This window comes from Dendrobates tinctorius, unplaced genomic scaffold (assembly GCF_039654945.1).
Source record: "Dendrobates tinctorius isolate UK_male_01 unplaced genomic scaffold, ASM3965494v1 ptg000015l, whole genome shotgun sequence".
In the NCBI taxonomy this organism is placed as follows: domain Eukaryota; kingdom Metazoa; phylum Chordata; class Amphibia; order Anura; family Dendrobatidae; genus Dendrobates; species Dendrobates tinctorius.
This window is the reverse complement of record NW_027361683.1, coordinates 43,834,673-43,850,388: the sequence shown is the minus strand read 5'-3', so window position 1 is coordinate 43,850,388 and position 15,716 is coordinate 43,834,673. Positions and strand designations below refer to the sequence as shown.

General features: G+C 43.3%; 1 protein-coding gene across 2 annotated transcripts in view; it reads left to right on the top strand.

Moving 5' to 3' along the window:
- The window catches only part of TAF12 (TATA-box binding protein associated factor 12), a 57,057-nt gene that overhangs the window by 38,288 nt on the left and 3,053 nt on the right, over window positions 1–15,716 (top strand). For both annotated transcript variants that reach the window (XM_073564068.1, XM_073564060.1), the window contains exon 5: window positions 1,875–1,963. In XM_073564068.1, the coding sequence (XP_073420169.1) occupies window positions 1,875–1,963 (89 nt within the window). The remainder of the gene's footprint in view (window positions 1–1,874; window positions 1,964–15,716) is intronic.

The following is a 15,716-nucleotide window of genomic DNA, read 5'->3' as shown; positions in this document are numbered from 1 at the left end:
ATCAGAATGAAAAAGATGTTGAGCCAGGAAATTGCATTACAAAACATATTTTTTTTTTTTTTTTTTCAAAATATCTTTAGCTCTAAAAAGCATTCATTGCTGTACAGAAACGCAGCGAAAACGCTCGTTTTTGCTACCAAGAGATGCAGAAACCTTGCAGAAATGTTTGCATGCAAATACTCAACGTGCTTACATACCCCAACAAGTGTGGGTGACATGAAAATCACACCTGAAACTAGATAAAAAGATGAGAAATAGACTCAATTACTGCATTGTGTCTGTGTGTGCCACACTAAGCATGCAGAACAGAAAGAGAACTGTCCAAGGACTTGAAAACCAAAATTGTTAAATATCAACAATATCAAAATTAGAAGTCAATCTCCAGAGATCTTGATGTTCCTTTTTCCACAATGTGCAACATAAACTAGAAGTTTACAACCCATGGCACTGTAGCTAATCTCCTTAGATGTGGATGGCAATGAAAAATTGATTAAAGGTTGCAATGCAGGATGGTGGATAAGCAGCCTCAATCACATTCCAAAGAAATTCCAGCTGTCCTGCAGGCTCAGGGTGAATCAGTGTCAGCGCAAACTGTCGACATTTGAATGAAATGAAACTCTATGCAGGAGACCTAGGAGGACCTCACTGCTGACGCTGACATAGAAAAGCTAGACTCCAGTTTGCCAAAATGGGCGGAAGACAAAATTCCTCTGTGAAAGTGTCTTGTTGACAGATGAGAGCAGGAGAGAGCTTTTGGTAAAACACTTAATTCTACTGTTTACTGAAAGCTAAATGAGGTCTACAGCGAAAAGAACATAGTATCTACAGTCAAAGATCTTGGAGGAGCAGAGATGTTGTCGGGTTGTTTTGCTGCCTGTCGATTACCAAAGGATTTTGGGTCGCAATGTAGTGCCCGGTGTCAGAAAACTGGGTTTGCGTCCTGGTCATGGGCCTTCCAGCAGGGCAATACCCCCAAAATACTTCAATAAAGCACCCAGAGATGGATGGAAACAAAGCGCTGTAGAGTTCTGAAGTGGCCATAAATGAATCCAGATCTAAATCTGATTGAACACCTGTGGAGAGATCTTACAATTGCTGTTGGGAGAAGGCATGCTCTCTTCAAATATGAGAGAGCTGGAGCAGTTTGTAAAAGAGTGTTTCAAAATTCCAGTTGAGGTGTTGATGGTCATAGGAGGCGATTGATTGCAGTCATATATTCCAAAGAGTGTGGAATCAAATATTAAGTGAGACAACAATTGTGACCGGCCCATTTATGGGGCTTTGTGTGAAATTATGTCCAATTCGTGTGTGTGTGTATAGTATATATGTGTGTATATATTCTCTATATCTATCTGATTTATGGGTGGTAAGATTTTTATTTTCTTTTGTAATGTGTTCTAAATGTCGGCAGGAGAAAATAAAAATAAGTTTATTTTAAACCGCTAAAATGTGATAATTTATGCATCAAAGTTGAAAAAGATTTTCACATCGTGCATTTTTCAATAGTTTTCTAAAATTTTATATTCACTGATTCCAGTAAATGACAGGTTGTAATGTCAATTCTGTTTTCTTGGTTGCAGACACAATTCCGCCTTTTCCTTTGCCTGTATTCATGTACACTATCCACAGACGCATGTTTATTGGGGAAAAGAGGACATGGTTGTTGGGCAAACCAAACTTTTAGCCAAGAGAGATCTTATGGAGGCAGCAGGCTTCATGTTCACCTCTGGTTAAAGTTTCAAGGTTAATGTGTCAAGCTTAAAAAGTACTTACATTTTTTGCTTGCAATTTGGTGGAATAGAATGTATTTTGCAGTATGCTATTACCAGAAAAATGTGCTCCCTGTGACACTAACAATGTCCCTTCCACCTCAGAGAGACAATGGAATATGTGGATTCCAGGTTTTGGATCAGAGGAGATTAGACCCTATAAAAAGGCATGTACAACTGAGGCTCACAAACAGGTAAGTAACCAATGGCCCACTATCAGCATTGCTGAGATTCTGAACTTTCTTTTTTACAGCTATCTATATTTTAGTTTTTTATTTTAAAGTCCCAATAGGAAGACTCACCTCTATACATTTTCACATAAGATGTTCGCACTGGGCTTCTGTGCCATGTGACAGCAAATCGCTTGCGTGTTTTTAGCGCACAAGTGTGGGCGACCACAATTTTGTGCACGCCTAAAAGATAGATCGCACCAGAGCAGAGTTCAGATGGAGTCCAAAGTGTCTCCATGTGCCTCGTTATAGTGAATGGTTCCATCAGGGGTTTCGTCTGAATCGCATTTTTGTGGTACTTATATGAAAACCCCAATAACAGTGCTCAGCGTGTAACACAATCCTAGCCTTATACCGAAAACGATTGAAAAAAAAATATTACATACTGCAAAATGTTACCAATAAAAACCCTAACTTATCCCGCACAAAACCAGGCCCCTGTCAGGTCCGTCATTTGACTGGAAATATAGAGGGTTCCCACTTTACTGGTAGAACAAAGTTTCTAAAAAAAAAAAAGCAACATGGCTTCCCACCCCCTCAAAGGAAATATAGTAGAATCTGTGCTCCCAAATCCAAATGCCTCATCCGTCTGAGCCCCACTGTGCCTAAACCACAGTAAGCAGACACGTTTGGCATTATTGTAGTGGGGAGAGCTCAATTAACAATTCAGGGGGAGCACAAGCTGGGCTCTACACTGTATTGGGGCACAATGTACTGGCACTAAACTGTCAGATTTGCAATTCTCCAGGAAAAAAGCCTTGCGTGGATGTTTGAAAATAGTTACTGCAGCTGTAGATAAATTCATTGAGTGGTGCAGTTTCTATAATGGGGTCACTTTTGGGGGTTTTCTTCGGTTCTGGCACCCTAGGCGCTCCCAAGTGTCGCCCACAAACTATTCTAGAAAAGTCTGTGCTCCAAAAGCCAAATGGTGCTCCTTCCTTCTGTGCCCTGACATGTGGCCTGACAGTAATTTCTGACAGCACAAATTGCGCAATAAATTGTGGGGCCTAGTTTCACCTTTTAACCCTTGTGTGAGTGACAAATTTGCAGCAAATATAAAAATTACATTTTTACTACTAAAATGTCATTTCCACATCCCAGTGTTTTAAAATTCTGTGCAGCACCTATGGGTTCAAAACTCACTACACCCCTAGATGAAATTCTTAAGCAGTGAAGAATCCAATATAGTGTCACTTGTGGCACCTCAGGGGCTCGACTAATGGAGCTTGCAGTCTATTCAAACGGAATCTGCATTCTGAAAGCCAAGTAGCGCTCCTTCCCATCCAATCCCTGCCGTGTGCTCAAACAGTGGTGTACAATCACATATAGAGTACTTCCACTTTCAGTAAAAATTACATAACAAATTGTCCTGTGCATTGTCCTGTCCCCCTTCCCCACCTAGAAGCCGGTGGGGAAGGGGGAGCAGCGGGTCACAGGAGGCAGGAGCCTGCGGCTGTAACTGTGCCCAGTGCTAAAGCGCAGTTACAGCCGCCGGCTCCTGCCTCCTGTGACCCTCTGCTTCGCTGCTCCCCCTTCCTTGCTTGCAGCTGAGCGATCACGTGTCCCCAGTGAGTGGAGATAGGTGAATATTCATTACCTTAATGAGCGGGGACAGGTGATAGCTCAGCCACAGGAACTGCAGGATGGCGGAACAGGATGCTGCGAGGGCGTGCAGGGAAGGTAAGTAGGAAAGTTTTTTTTTTTTTTTTGTTTTTTTTTTTATGTTTTAATGCTTTTCTCATGGGAGGGGGGGGGTCATGCAGTCAAGGATAGGGATGAGGGGACAATGCATACCCGGTTTATACTCAAGTCAATACGTTTTCCCAGTTTCGTGGCCGAATTAGGTGCCTTGGCTTATACTCGGGTCGACTTATACATGAGTATCTATGGTAAATAGGTCACTCAAAGTCCATTTTTAAATCTGAATCTGTCCCTAAAGAAACAAAATTTGTAAATTTCTTGGGGAAAAAAAAATTACTGGTAAACTTTTAACCCGACATCTTAAGAAAATAAAATGATGTTTCAAAAACGATGCAGATGTAAAGTAGACATATGGGAAATGTTATGTATTAATAATTTTGTACAGCATGAGTAACTGGTTTAACCCCTTCAATCCAAAGCCTGTTTTGACTTTCATGACAATAGCTCTGGAACGTTTCAACGGATATCGCAGATTGAGACGGTTTTCTCGTGACCAATTATCCTTCATGATAGCGATAACATTTGTACTATACAATTTTCATTCAATTGTGAAAATATTGGAAATTTGGCGAACATTTAGCAATTTTCAATTTTCATTTTTATGCCTTTTAAACCAGAGAGTTCTATCACACAGAATAGTTTATAAATAACATTTCCCACATGTCTACTTTACATCAGAACAAGTTTTGAAAGGGATAAAAGTTGACCATTGATCTCTCATTTTTCCTATATAACTTACAAAACCATTTTTTTAGAAACTGCATCACATTTCAAGTGACTCTGAGGGGTCTGTATGGCAGAAAATACCCAAAAGTGACACCATTCTAAAAACTGCTCCCCTCAAGGTGCTTCGCAGGAACTGAAGCATATGTGAAAGGAAAAAATGAACGTTTAATTTTTCGTCACATAATTTTTACATTAGACCCAATTTTTTTTCACAAGGGGGTAACAGGGGAAAATAAACCCAAAATTTGTTGTACAATTTCTCCTGAGCACGCCGATAACCCATATGTGGGTAGCCCTTATGTGGGGAAAAAACATTGTTTGGCCACACAACAGGGCTCGGAAGGGAATGCGCACAGTTTTTACTTTTTGAAAGCAAAATGAGCTGGAATCAAGAGCAGACACAATGTCCCGTTTGGACAGCACCTGATGTGCATAAACAGTGGAAGTGGAAACCCCCCACAAGTGACCCCATTTTGGAAATTAGACCCTTCAAGGAACTTATCTAGATGTGTGGTGAGCACCTTGAATCCCCAGCTGCTTAACAGAAATTTATAATGTTGAGCAGTGAAAATAAAAAAACACATTTTCCACAAAAATGTTTTTAGCCACATTTTTATATTTGCACAAGGGTAACAGGAAAAAAAATTGACCCAAAAAATTGTTGTGCAATTTCCCCTGAGTATGCAGATAGCCCATATATGGAGCGCAGACTTTGATGGAATGGTCTGCACGCTCCATGTAGCGTTTGGAGAGCCCTAAATAGTGGAGATCCCCCACAAGTGACCCCATTTTGGAAACTAGACCCCTCAAGGAATTTATCTAGACGTATCGTTTTATAGTAATTATTGCTTTTGGTTTTACTTACTTTACTTGCTTTACTTTACTTGTCTTCCCTTCTTTTGAGGTCCATGCCGTCAGACTCTACACCCCCTTCTCCATGCGAGTGGCGGTGGTATATCGTCCTCCCGGCCCCTCCCATCAGTTCCTGGATCATTTTGCCACTTGGCTTCCACATTTTGTCTCCTGTGACATCCCTACCCTCATCATGGGTGATTTCAACATCCCCATTGCGCTTCCCATCTCCCCATCTGCCACTCACCTTTTTTCTCTAACCTCCTCGTTTGGCCTTTTGCAGCTTACTAATTCTCCAACGCATGAAGACGGAAACTCCCTCGTCTTGGTCTTCTCTCGGCTTTGTGCAGTGGATGATTTTGCAAACTCCCCTCTCCCGCTCTCTGACCACAACCTTCTTTCATTCTCTATCAAGAACTGCCAGGCTGCTCAGGTCACCCCCACTGACCATATTTATAGAAACATACAGGCCATTAACACCCAGAAACTTATGAAGATCTTGCAGTCTTCATTGGCCCCTAGCTCCTCACTCTCATGTCCTGATTCTGCACGGAAGCATTACAATGAAACACTTCAAAGTGCCCTGGATGAATTTGCACCTCCTATACATAGAACACCACAACATAGACGGCAACAACCCTGGCACACCCTGCAAACACGTTTCCTGCAGCGGTGCTCCAGGTGTGCTGAACGTCTGTGGAGAAAATCCAACCTACCCGAAGATTTTATCCATTATAAGTTTATGCTTCGAACATACAACACTGCCCTTCACCTCTCAAAACAAACCTATTTCAACACCCTCATCACCTCACTGTCCAATAACCCTAAACGTTTCTTTGACACTTTTCATTCTCTACTCAACCCAAGAGTACAGGCCCCAACCACGGAGCTTTGAGCTGACGATCTGGCCAATTACTTCAAAGAAAAAATTGACCAGATCCAACAGGAAATTGTCCTCCCTCCCTCACTGCATCAAGCCCACTCTCTGATTTTGAACCAGTCACAGATGAAGTAGTAAGCAGGCTCCTTGCATCTTCTCGCCCAACCACTTGCACCAGTGACCCATTTCCATCACATCTACTCCAGCCCCTTTCCCCTGCTGTCACCCCTCACCTAATTAAAATATTTAACCTCTCTCTCTTCTGGTATCTTTCTCTCCTCATTTAAGCATGCTGTCATTCATCCACTACTTAAAAAACCATGCCTCGACCAAAACTGTGCCGCTAACTATAGACCTGCCTCTAATCTTCCCTTCATCTCTAAACTCCTGGAACGCCTTGTCCACTCCCGTCTTATCCGCTATCTCTTTGATAACTCTCTTCTCGACCCTCTCCAATCCGGTTTCCGCTCTTTACACTCTACTGAAACTGCCCTCACTAAAGTCTCTAATGATCTACTAACAGCTAAATCAAATGGTCATTACTTCATGCTAATTCTCTTGGATCTCTCTGCAGCATTCGACACTGTGGATCATCAGCTCCTCCTCACTATGCTCCGTTCCATTGGCCTCAAGGACACCGTTCTCCTCCTATCTCTCTGACCGCTCCTTTACTGTATCTTTTGCTGGCTCCTCCTCTTCTCATCTTCCCCTTACTGTTGGGGTTCCTCAAGGATCAGTCCTAAGCCCCCTCCTCTTCTTTGTACACTGCCCCTGTTGGTCAAACAATCAGTAGATTTGGTTTCCAGTACCATCTCTATGCTGATGGCATTCAATTATATGCTTCTTCTCCTGACATCACGCCTGTCTTTCTAGAAAACACCAGCGATTGTCTAAACGCTGTGTCTTACATAATGTCCTCACTATATCTGAAACTGAACCTGTCAAAGACTGAACTCCTTGTGTTTCCTCCCTCTACAAATGTACCTATCCCCGACGTTGCCATTTCCGTGTGTGGTTCCACTTACTCCCCAGCAACATGCCTGCTGTCTTGGGGTCATGCTTGACTCCGAGCTTTCCTTTGTCCCCCACATACGATCAATGGCTCGCTCTTGTTATTTGCACCTCAAAAACATTTCTAGAATTCGACCTTTTCTTACTTTTGACTCCGCAAAAACTCTTACTATTTCTCTTATTCATTCTCGTCTCGACTATTGTAACTCTCTTCTAATCGGTCTCCCTCTTGCCAAACTCCCCCCCCCCCCCCCTTCAATCTGTCTTGAATGCTGCTGCCGGGATCATATTCCTCGCCAATTGTTACACCGATGCCTCTACCTTGTGCCAGTCATTACCCTGGCTACCCATCCACTCCAGAATCCAGTACAGACTTATTACCCTCACCCACAAAGCTCTTCATGGCTCAGCACCACCCTACATATCCTCCCTTGTTTCAGTATACCATCCTACCCGCACCCTCCGTTCTGCTTATGACCTGAGGTTAGCATCCTCAATAATCAGAACCTCCCACTCCCGTCTCCAAGACTATACACGTGCTGCGCCAATTCTTTGGAATGCACTTCCTAGATCAATACGATTAGTCCCCAATCCCCACTATTTTAAGCGTGCCCTGAAAACTCATTAATTCAGACTGGCCTACCTCCTCAACACATTAACCTAATCTATCCCTATGTGGCACAGCCAAAAGTTTTACCATAACCAGGTTCCCCGCATCATGTTCCCACATGCTTTATGCATCCATTAGCCTTCCGCGTCTGTACTGTTACACACTTAACATTATGGCAGGTCCATACAATCAGGGCAACTGTTAACACCCACCTTTCGTGTCTCCATTTTTTGTCCTCATAGATTGTAAGCTTGCAAGCAGGGCCCTCATTCCTCTTGGTATTTGTTATGATCTATGTGATTATTGTTATGCTGTAATGTCTATTGTCTGTACAAGTCCCCTCTGAAATGTAAAGTGCTGTGGAATATGTCGGCGCTATAGAAATAAAATGCATTATTATTACTTATGTATGATTTGGTAATGTGGTGGTATGTGTAAGTTGTGCAGAGTACATTACATTGTAAAAGTGTTGTGCCAACAGGGTAAAAAGAAATTATATTAATTTGTGGATGTGTGGTGGTACGCTTGAAAGCAAACCTTAATGCAAAGGCCAGGTTTCTCAGGGCAAGTTTCACAATGGTAAATTGTGTCTTTTCGGATTCCCCTGTTGGAGCTTACTTTTTTGTGATCTTCCCTTTTTAGCTGTTTGGAGAACCTCTCTGGGAAAATGTTGACCTAGTACGATACAGGCACCATCAGTTTCAGAAGTATAAGGACCCTCCCCTTCCTGAGTGCCAAACATTAGGGCCTTGATGACTACCTCCTGTATTACCTGCAGATCAAAACAACACAAAAGCATTGCACAGTGCCATCAGTACCAATTTTTTGTACCATACTCTGGCTTTTCGCATGGCACTGTATGGTTTGAGAACCTGATCTGAGAGCTCTACACCCCTCATGTACTTATAATTCATGATACAATTTGGCTTTGGGACTTGTGGTATCTCTAAAGGTACTGTCACACTTAGCGATGTACCAGCGATCCCGACCAGCGATATGACGCGGTCAGGATCGCTGGTGCATCGCTAAGTGGTCGCTAGTGAGCTGCCACACAGGCAGATCTCACCAGCAACATCGCTGGGGACGGGGGTCGCTACTTACCTGTAACACTAGGCGATCCCGCGTCCTCCCGCCCGGCTCCACGCGTCGCTCGTCGTCTCAGCAGGAAGCGCCGCAGGAAGCTGACGACGAGAAACAGTCCTGGACGTTCTCGCGCGATCAGCAATAACCAGCATGGGAGCGGGTCGTAGGTAAGTATCCGACACAGGGATATCGCTAGCAATATCGCTATAACGTCACTAGTTATAGCGATATTGCTAGCGATATCGCTTAGTGTGACAGTACCTTTACAGTGACAAGGGAGCTGTTGCCACAATGTATGGTGGTCAAGATAAGGACATCCCTATTGTGTTGATACTTGATCACCAGCATGTTGTCGCTGCATTGGGATCTCCTTTTGTCTTGCAACTGTACCTCTGACAGAGGGGGTCTTGAAGAGTGGGATGCTGGTGTAAAAGTTATCAATGTAGAGGTGGTAGCCTTTATCCAGCAGTATGTGCAGCAATTCTCGCACAATTTTCCCACTGAACCCCAGGACAGGAAGGCATTCAGGGGGGCCCAATCTGGGTGTCCTTCCCTCCGTAGACCCTAAATCTGTGGGTGTACCCTGAGGTACATTTGCACACCTTGTACAGTTTAATTCCGTACCTGGCCCTCTTACTGGGCAGGTATTGTCAGATTTTTAGCCTCCCTTTGAAATGAACTAAAGATTCATCTATAGAGATGTCCCTTCGGGGGTTGTACGCCTCAGCATATTTTCTGGTGAAGTGTTCAACTACTGGTCGAATTTTATATAGACAATCAAAGTTGGGATCTTCTCGGGGAGGACACTGTGCATTATGACTATAATGCAAAAATTTTTAGTTCGCTTCAAGTAGTGTCCTTGTCCTGGCCATACAGGATAACTGTGTGCTGTTGAGAATATCATTACTCCAGCTGCTGAATCTCTGATTTTCTGGCTATGCCCACATTTCTGCTGCATTTGCAAGGGTCCATCTCGTGTTTGATGTGGGATTTTGGGTTGAAAAATTGATGGGCATACAAATTTGATTTGTCTGGGCTACCAAAAAATGTATTTCCTTTCTGAAAAATAATTTGTAAAAGTCAATTTCGGTGAGGGGGTAACATCAGATTGAATTCATGAGCTGCCCATGAAATCCAGAATAATAAGCTTATAATTTTCGGGAAATGCAGTCCATATGAGATAGATTTCTGCAGGAGTTGCCTGGATCCTAGGTGGTGCCTTGCTGCGGTTCCTTCATCACAAGTCGCAAGATGAGGATTAATAGAAGAATTTGGGATCTTCCACACTGGCTGAATCTGTGTTGGAGGCCAGGAAAGCGTAAGCCTCCTCTGGTGAATATTGTTTTCTTGATGGAATGGGCCATTTTTATTTTACTTTTCAAAACACTGGGGATGTGTGGAAGTGGTGCTTTTACACCTGTATTGTGTGGGACTTGTGTGAAGGGTACTACTTATAATAAGAAGTCGAGAGAAAAAAGTAAGAAGGAAAAAAATAGAAGAAACTCCTCCAAGAAAAAAAAAATGAAAAGAAAAAAAATCAGTGGATGTATAAAAAATTGGTGACTTTCACTACACTAATGCCCTACCTATAAAATTACTCCGCGCTAACTATTCATTTTGTTTGCAAAAGAAAAACTGACGTCACTAACACTGTGGCGTCCGCTACTCTAACTGCCTGTAAAACTACTCTGTACTAACTACTACTATTTTTTTTTCTTCTCTAAAACAAAAAACTAATGTCCCTTACACTGCGACGACCGCTACTCTTAACTACACTGCTCAAAAAAATAAAGGGAACACTTAAACAGAATATAACTCCAAGTAAATCAAACTTCTGTGAAATCAAACTGTCCACTTAGGAAGCAACACTGACAATCAATTTCACATGCTGTTGTGCAAATAGAATAGACAACAGATGGAAATTATTTTCAATTATCAAGACACCCTCAATAAAGGAGTGGTTCTGCAGGTGGGGACCAGAGACCACATCTTAGTACCAATGCTTTCTGGCTGATGTTTTGGTCACTTTTTTTTGAATGTTGGTTGTGCTTTCACACTCGTGGTAGCATGAGACTGACTCTACAACCCACACAAGTGGCTCGGGTAGTGCAGCTCATCCAGGATGGCACATCAATGCGAGCTGTGGCAAGAAGGTTTGTAGTGTCCAGAGGCTGGAGGTGCTACAAGGAGACAGGCCAGTACACCAGGAGACATTGAGAGGGCCATAGAAGGGCAACAACCCAGCAGCAGGACCGTTACCTCGGCCTTTGTGCAAGGAGGAACAGGAGCAGCACTGCCAGAGCCTTGCAAAATGACCTGCAGCAGGCCACAAATGTGCATGTGTCTGCACAAAAGGTTAGAAACCGACTCCATGAGGATGGTCTGAGTCCTCGACGTCCACAGATGGGGGTTGTGCTCACAGCCCAACACCGTGCAGGATGCTTGGCATTTGCCACAGAACACCAGGATTGACAAATTCGCCACTGGCGCCCTGTGCTCCTCACAGATGAAAGCAGGTTCACACTGAGCACATGTGACAGAGTCTGGAGATGCCGTGGAGAGCGATCTGCTGCCTGCAACATCCTTCAGCATGACCAGTTTGGCAGTGGGTCAGTAATGGTGTGGGGTGGCATTTCTTTGGAGGGCCGCACGGTGTTGGGCTGTGAGCGCAACCCCCTCTGTGGACGTCGGGCACACAGATCATCCTCATGGAGTCAGTTTGTAACCATTTGTGCAGACACATGCACATTTGTGGCCTGCTGGAGGTCATTTTGCAGGGCTCTGGCAGTGCTCCACCTGTTCTTCCTTGCACGAAGGCGGAGGTAGCGGTCCTGCAGCTGGGTTGATGCCCTACTACGGCGCCCTCCACGTCTCCTGGTGTACTGGCCTGTCTCCTGGTAGCGCCTCTGGACACTACGCTGACAGACACAGCAAACCTTGCCACAGCTCGCATTGATGTGCCATCCTGGATGAGCTGCACTACCTGAGTCACTTGTGTTAGTTGTAGAGTCCATGTCATGCTACCACGAGTGTGCAAGCACAACCAACATTCAAAAGTGACCAAAACATCAGCCAGAAAGCATTGGTACTGAGATGTGGACTGTGGTCCCCACCTGCAGAACCACTCCTTTATTGAGGGTGTCTTGATAATTGCCAATCATTTCCATCTGTTGTCTATTCCATTGGCATAACAGCATGTGAAATTGATTGTCAAACAGTGTTGCTTCCTAAGTGGACAGTTTGATTTCACGGAAGTTGATTTACTTTGAGTTATATTCTGTTTAAGGGTTCCCTTTATTTTTTTGAGCAGTGTATTTCTAAAAACTAAAAGGCCTTTGGCGCAGACTCTGATCATCAGTGACACTGATCAGAGCGCTGTGGCCACAGGAAGAGCACGAATGCTCAGCGCAGGACCTATAGCAAAAAAAAAAAAAGTGCTGTGTTCCAAATTATTATGCAAAAAGAGTTTAGGAGTGATAAGGTTAGAATTTTTTTGTTTGTCATTTAAACTCATTGATGGTGATGTGTGTCAGGGCTCTTTATATCACTGAACGCAATTGCAGACACCTGTGCAAATTAGTTTGGCAGGTGTGTCCAAATAAAAGCAAGACTACTTAAGAAGGCTGTTCCACATTATTAAGCAGCCTACATTTTTTGCCAAAATGGGAAAGAAAAAGGATGAGTCGGCTGCTGAGAAGCAACAAATTGTGGAGTATTTAGGTCAAGGCATGACTACAATCAACATTGCCAAGACACTTCATCGTGATCGTCGCACAATCAAGAAGTATGTAGCTGATTCCCAGCACACACGTGTGCGTGCTGATAAGGAAAAATTGAGGACTCTTTCCAACAGGCAATTGCATCAGGTTAAAAGAGCAGCTGCAAAAATGGCTTGTCATAGCAGCAGACAAGTTTTTGAAGCTGCTGGTGCCTCCAACGTCCCCCGAACAACATGATGCAGGGTCCTTCAGAGGTATGCAGCTGTGCGTAAGCCATCCTGTTGACCACCTCTATCCACTGCACACAAGCAGAAACGGCTCCAGTGGGCCAAACGATACATGAAGACTGACTTCCAAACTCTTTTGTTCACCGATGAGTGCCGTGCAACGCTCGATGGTCCAGATGAATGGAGTGGATTATGGCTGGTTGATGGACACCCCATGAAAACACGGCTAAGGCGCCAACAAGGAGGAGTTGGAGTAATGTTTTGGGCTGGAATCATGGGGAGAGAGATTGTCGGCCCCTTTAGGATCCCTGAAGGGGTAAAGATGAACTCCATAATCTATGTGGAGTTTCTAAAACAGCACTTCCTGCCATGGTTCAAGAGGAAGAACCGTGCTTTCCACAGCAAGATCATTTTCATGCATGATAATGCACCGTCTCATGCTGCAAATAACACATCTGCATCTCTGGCTGCTATGGGCATAAAAGAGGACAAACTTATGGTGTGGCCACCATCTTCCCCTGACCTCAACCCCATTGAAAACCTCTGGAGCATCATCAAAAGGAGTGTCTATGATGGCGGGAGGCAGTTCACATCTAAGCAACAGCTCTGGGAGGGTATTCTGTCCACATGCAAAACAATTGAAGCACAAACCATCCAAAAACTGACAAATTCAATGGACGAGAGTGTTCAGTAGCTTCTTTCGAACAAGGGGTCCTATGTGCAATGTAACATCACCTAGAATAAAGTTTTGACTTGAAAACTGTTTGATTTCATTTTGCAATAAGCTGATAATGCTTATAATTTCACAATTGACAATTTTTTTTGTTCAAAATAAAAAGGTTGAAAACTGCTGTGCATAATAATTTGGAACATTCATTTTGAGTGTTTCTTATTTTTAAAAATATACTGTTTTCATAGGCAGTTTGTTCAAAAACATTGCAATTATACTAGAATATTAGATGACTGGAAAATAACTGACTGCAATTCATATAGGTAATTTACAGAAAATTAGGAAATATTTTTTGCATAATAATTTGGAACACAGTGTATACAGCATTCACTAGTCACGGCAGACTCTCCAGTCACCAGGTGACCGCACAGCTCAGTAACTGACCATTGTCAATGCACATAGTTCTTTCCCCATACCCGGGGTTACCTCTCAGGAGCTCCTGCCTCACAGGCTGACTCCTCGTCAGTCCAAGGTCCTCAACAGGACAGCGTCTTTCTCAGTGTGGGGCCGTCCCAGGCTCTGCACACACATGTGGCCTTTCTGGGTGCTATTCAGGACACTTGTTCAACACCAGGTCCAAGATCTCACCACGTGCTCCAGGAATCCAATCCTACTCCCAGGATCTTCCAACACAGACCTTCCGGGACCTTGCACCCTGAACCATTCAGGTACACACACTCTGACCATGTGACCAGACCTCAGTCACATTATTTGGTTGTAACCACCCCCCATGGATGGGCGGTACATGTGTGATTAGTCAATTCCCACCCAGCTCTCTGACTACTCCTGTAAGGGTATGTGCGTACACAGTTTTTTGGGTGTGCGGATTTTGGAGCGAAAACCGCAGGTAAATCCGCAGGACAAAAGTCCTGCAGTTTATCTGCGGTTTTGCCCTGCGGTTTTACACCTCATAATGGATGAGGTGTAAAACTGCAGCGTTTCTGCACCTCATAATGGATGAGGTGTAAAACTGCAGCGTTTCTGCACCAAACAATTGACATGCTGCGGATTGTAAACCGCAGCAAAACCGCGCGGAAAAATCCCCAGCATGTGCACTGCGTTTTTTTTTTTCCATTGAAAATAAAGGTACTGTACAACGCAGCGCCAAAACCTCTGCGGAAACGCAGATTTCACTACGTGTGCACATACCCTAAGCCACCCTTATAGTTACACAAGTATTTGTGTATTACTTATAAGTCCCAGCAAGCATAACTATATCATTTTGGGCTTACAGTGCAGAGAACCTCTGCGACACATACCGGCCATTTACAATAATGCCAGTCCTTAATTCACCATCATAATTATACCTCCAAGCGCATCCTGAAGCACATACACAGCGCCCTCAAGCTGTAACAGAGGTTACTGCATCACATAAGTTTCTTCTTTCGGTTCAAGAGCCATAACTTTTTTTTTTTTTTTTTTTTTCAGCCATATACCCGTATTAGGGCTTGTTTTTTGTGTTTACTACAAATAGTTTACTGAAAAAAAAAAAAAAAAAAGGAATTTCAAGTGCAGTGAAATTGTGAAGAAAATAAATTCAATTCCATCTATTGGGGTTTTTTTTTTTGGAGGGGGGGATTAGGCTTTTTTTCTTTACCATTTATTCTGCATTAAAAAATTATTTGTATGATTTAGTGATGCCAGACCTTTTCCTTTTTTTATCTTTTCGGAGGTGAGAGAAATTCCTAAACTTGTAGAAAAATAATATGGGCTGCATTTTATGAGACCCCTAACTTTCATTTTTCCTTCTATAGCCTTGTTGGAGGGCAGGTTTTTTGCTCGTGTTTATTGTTTTGACCTTATGTCTTTGATCACACCATTTTGGGGTACACACAATGAAAAGCAATTAATACCTTGTATCTTTTGTGGGGGGAAATGCAATGATTGATTAAAAAAACACGATTCTGCATTGATTTATTTGTATTTTTACCATATGGTTTCAATATATTTATATTATGTTAGACAAGCCTTTTTGGGACACGACGATACCAGATTTTGTTTTTCATTTTTAATGGTGGGGAGGAGGGAGTGATTCAGATTTTAATATTGTGCGCCTCGTGGCTGTCTGCTGCCAGCTCATTTCATTAGCACCAGATGTAGCACTCTAGATGGTGACTTGTGTGTAGCCCTGCACAGAAAGAAGAGCAAATCTGAATGGGGGTAAGAGGAAACCTTGGA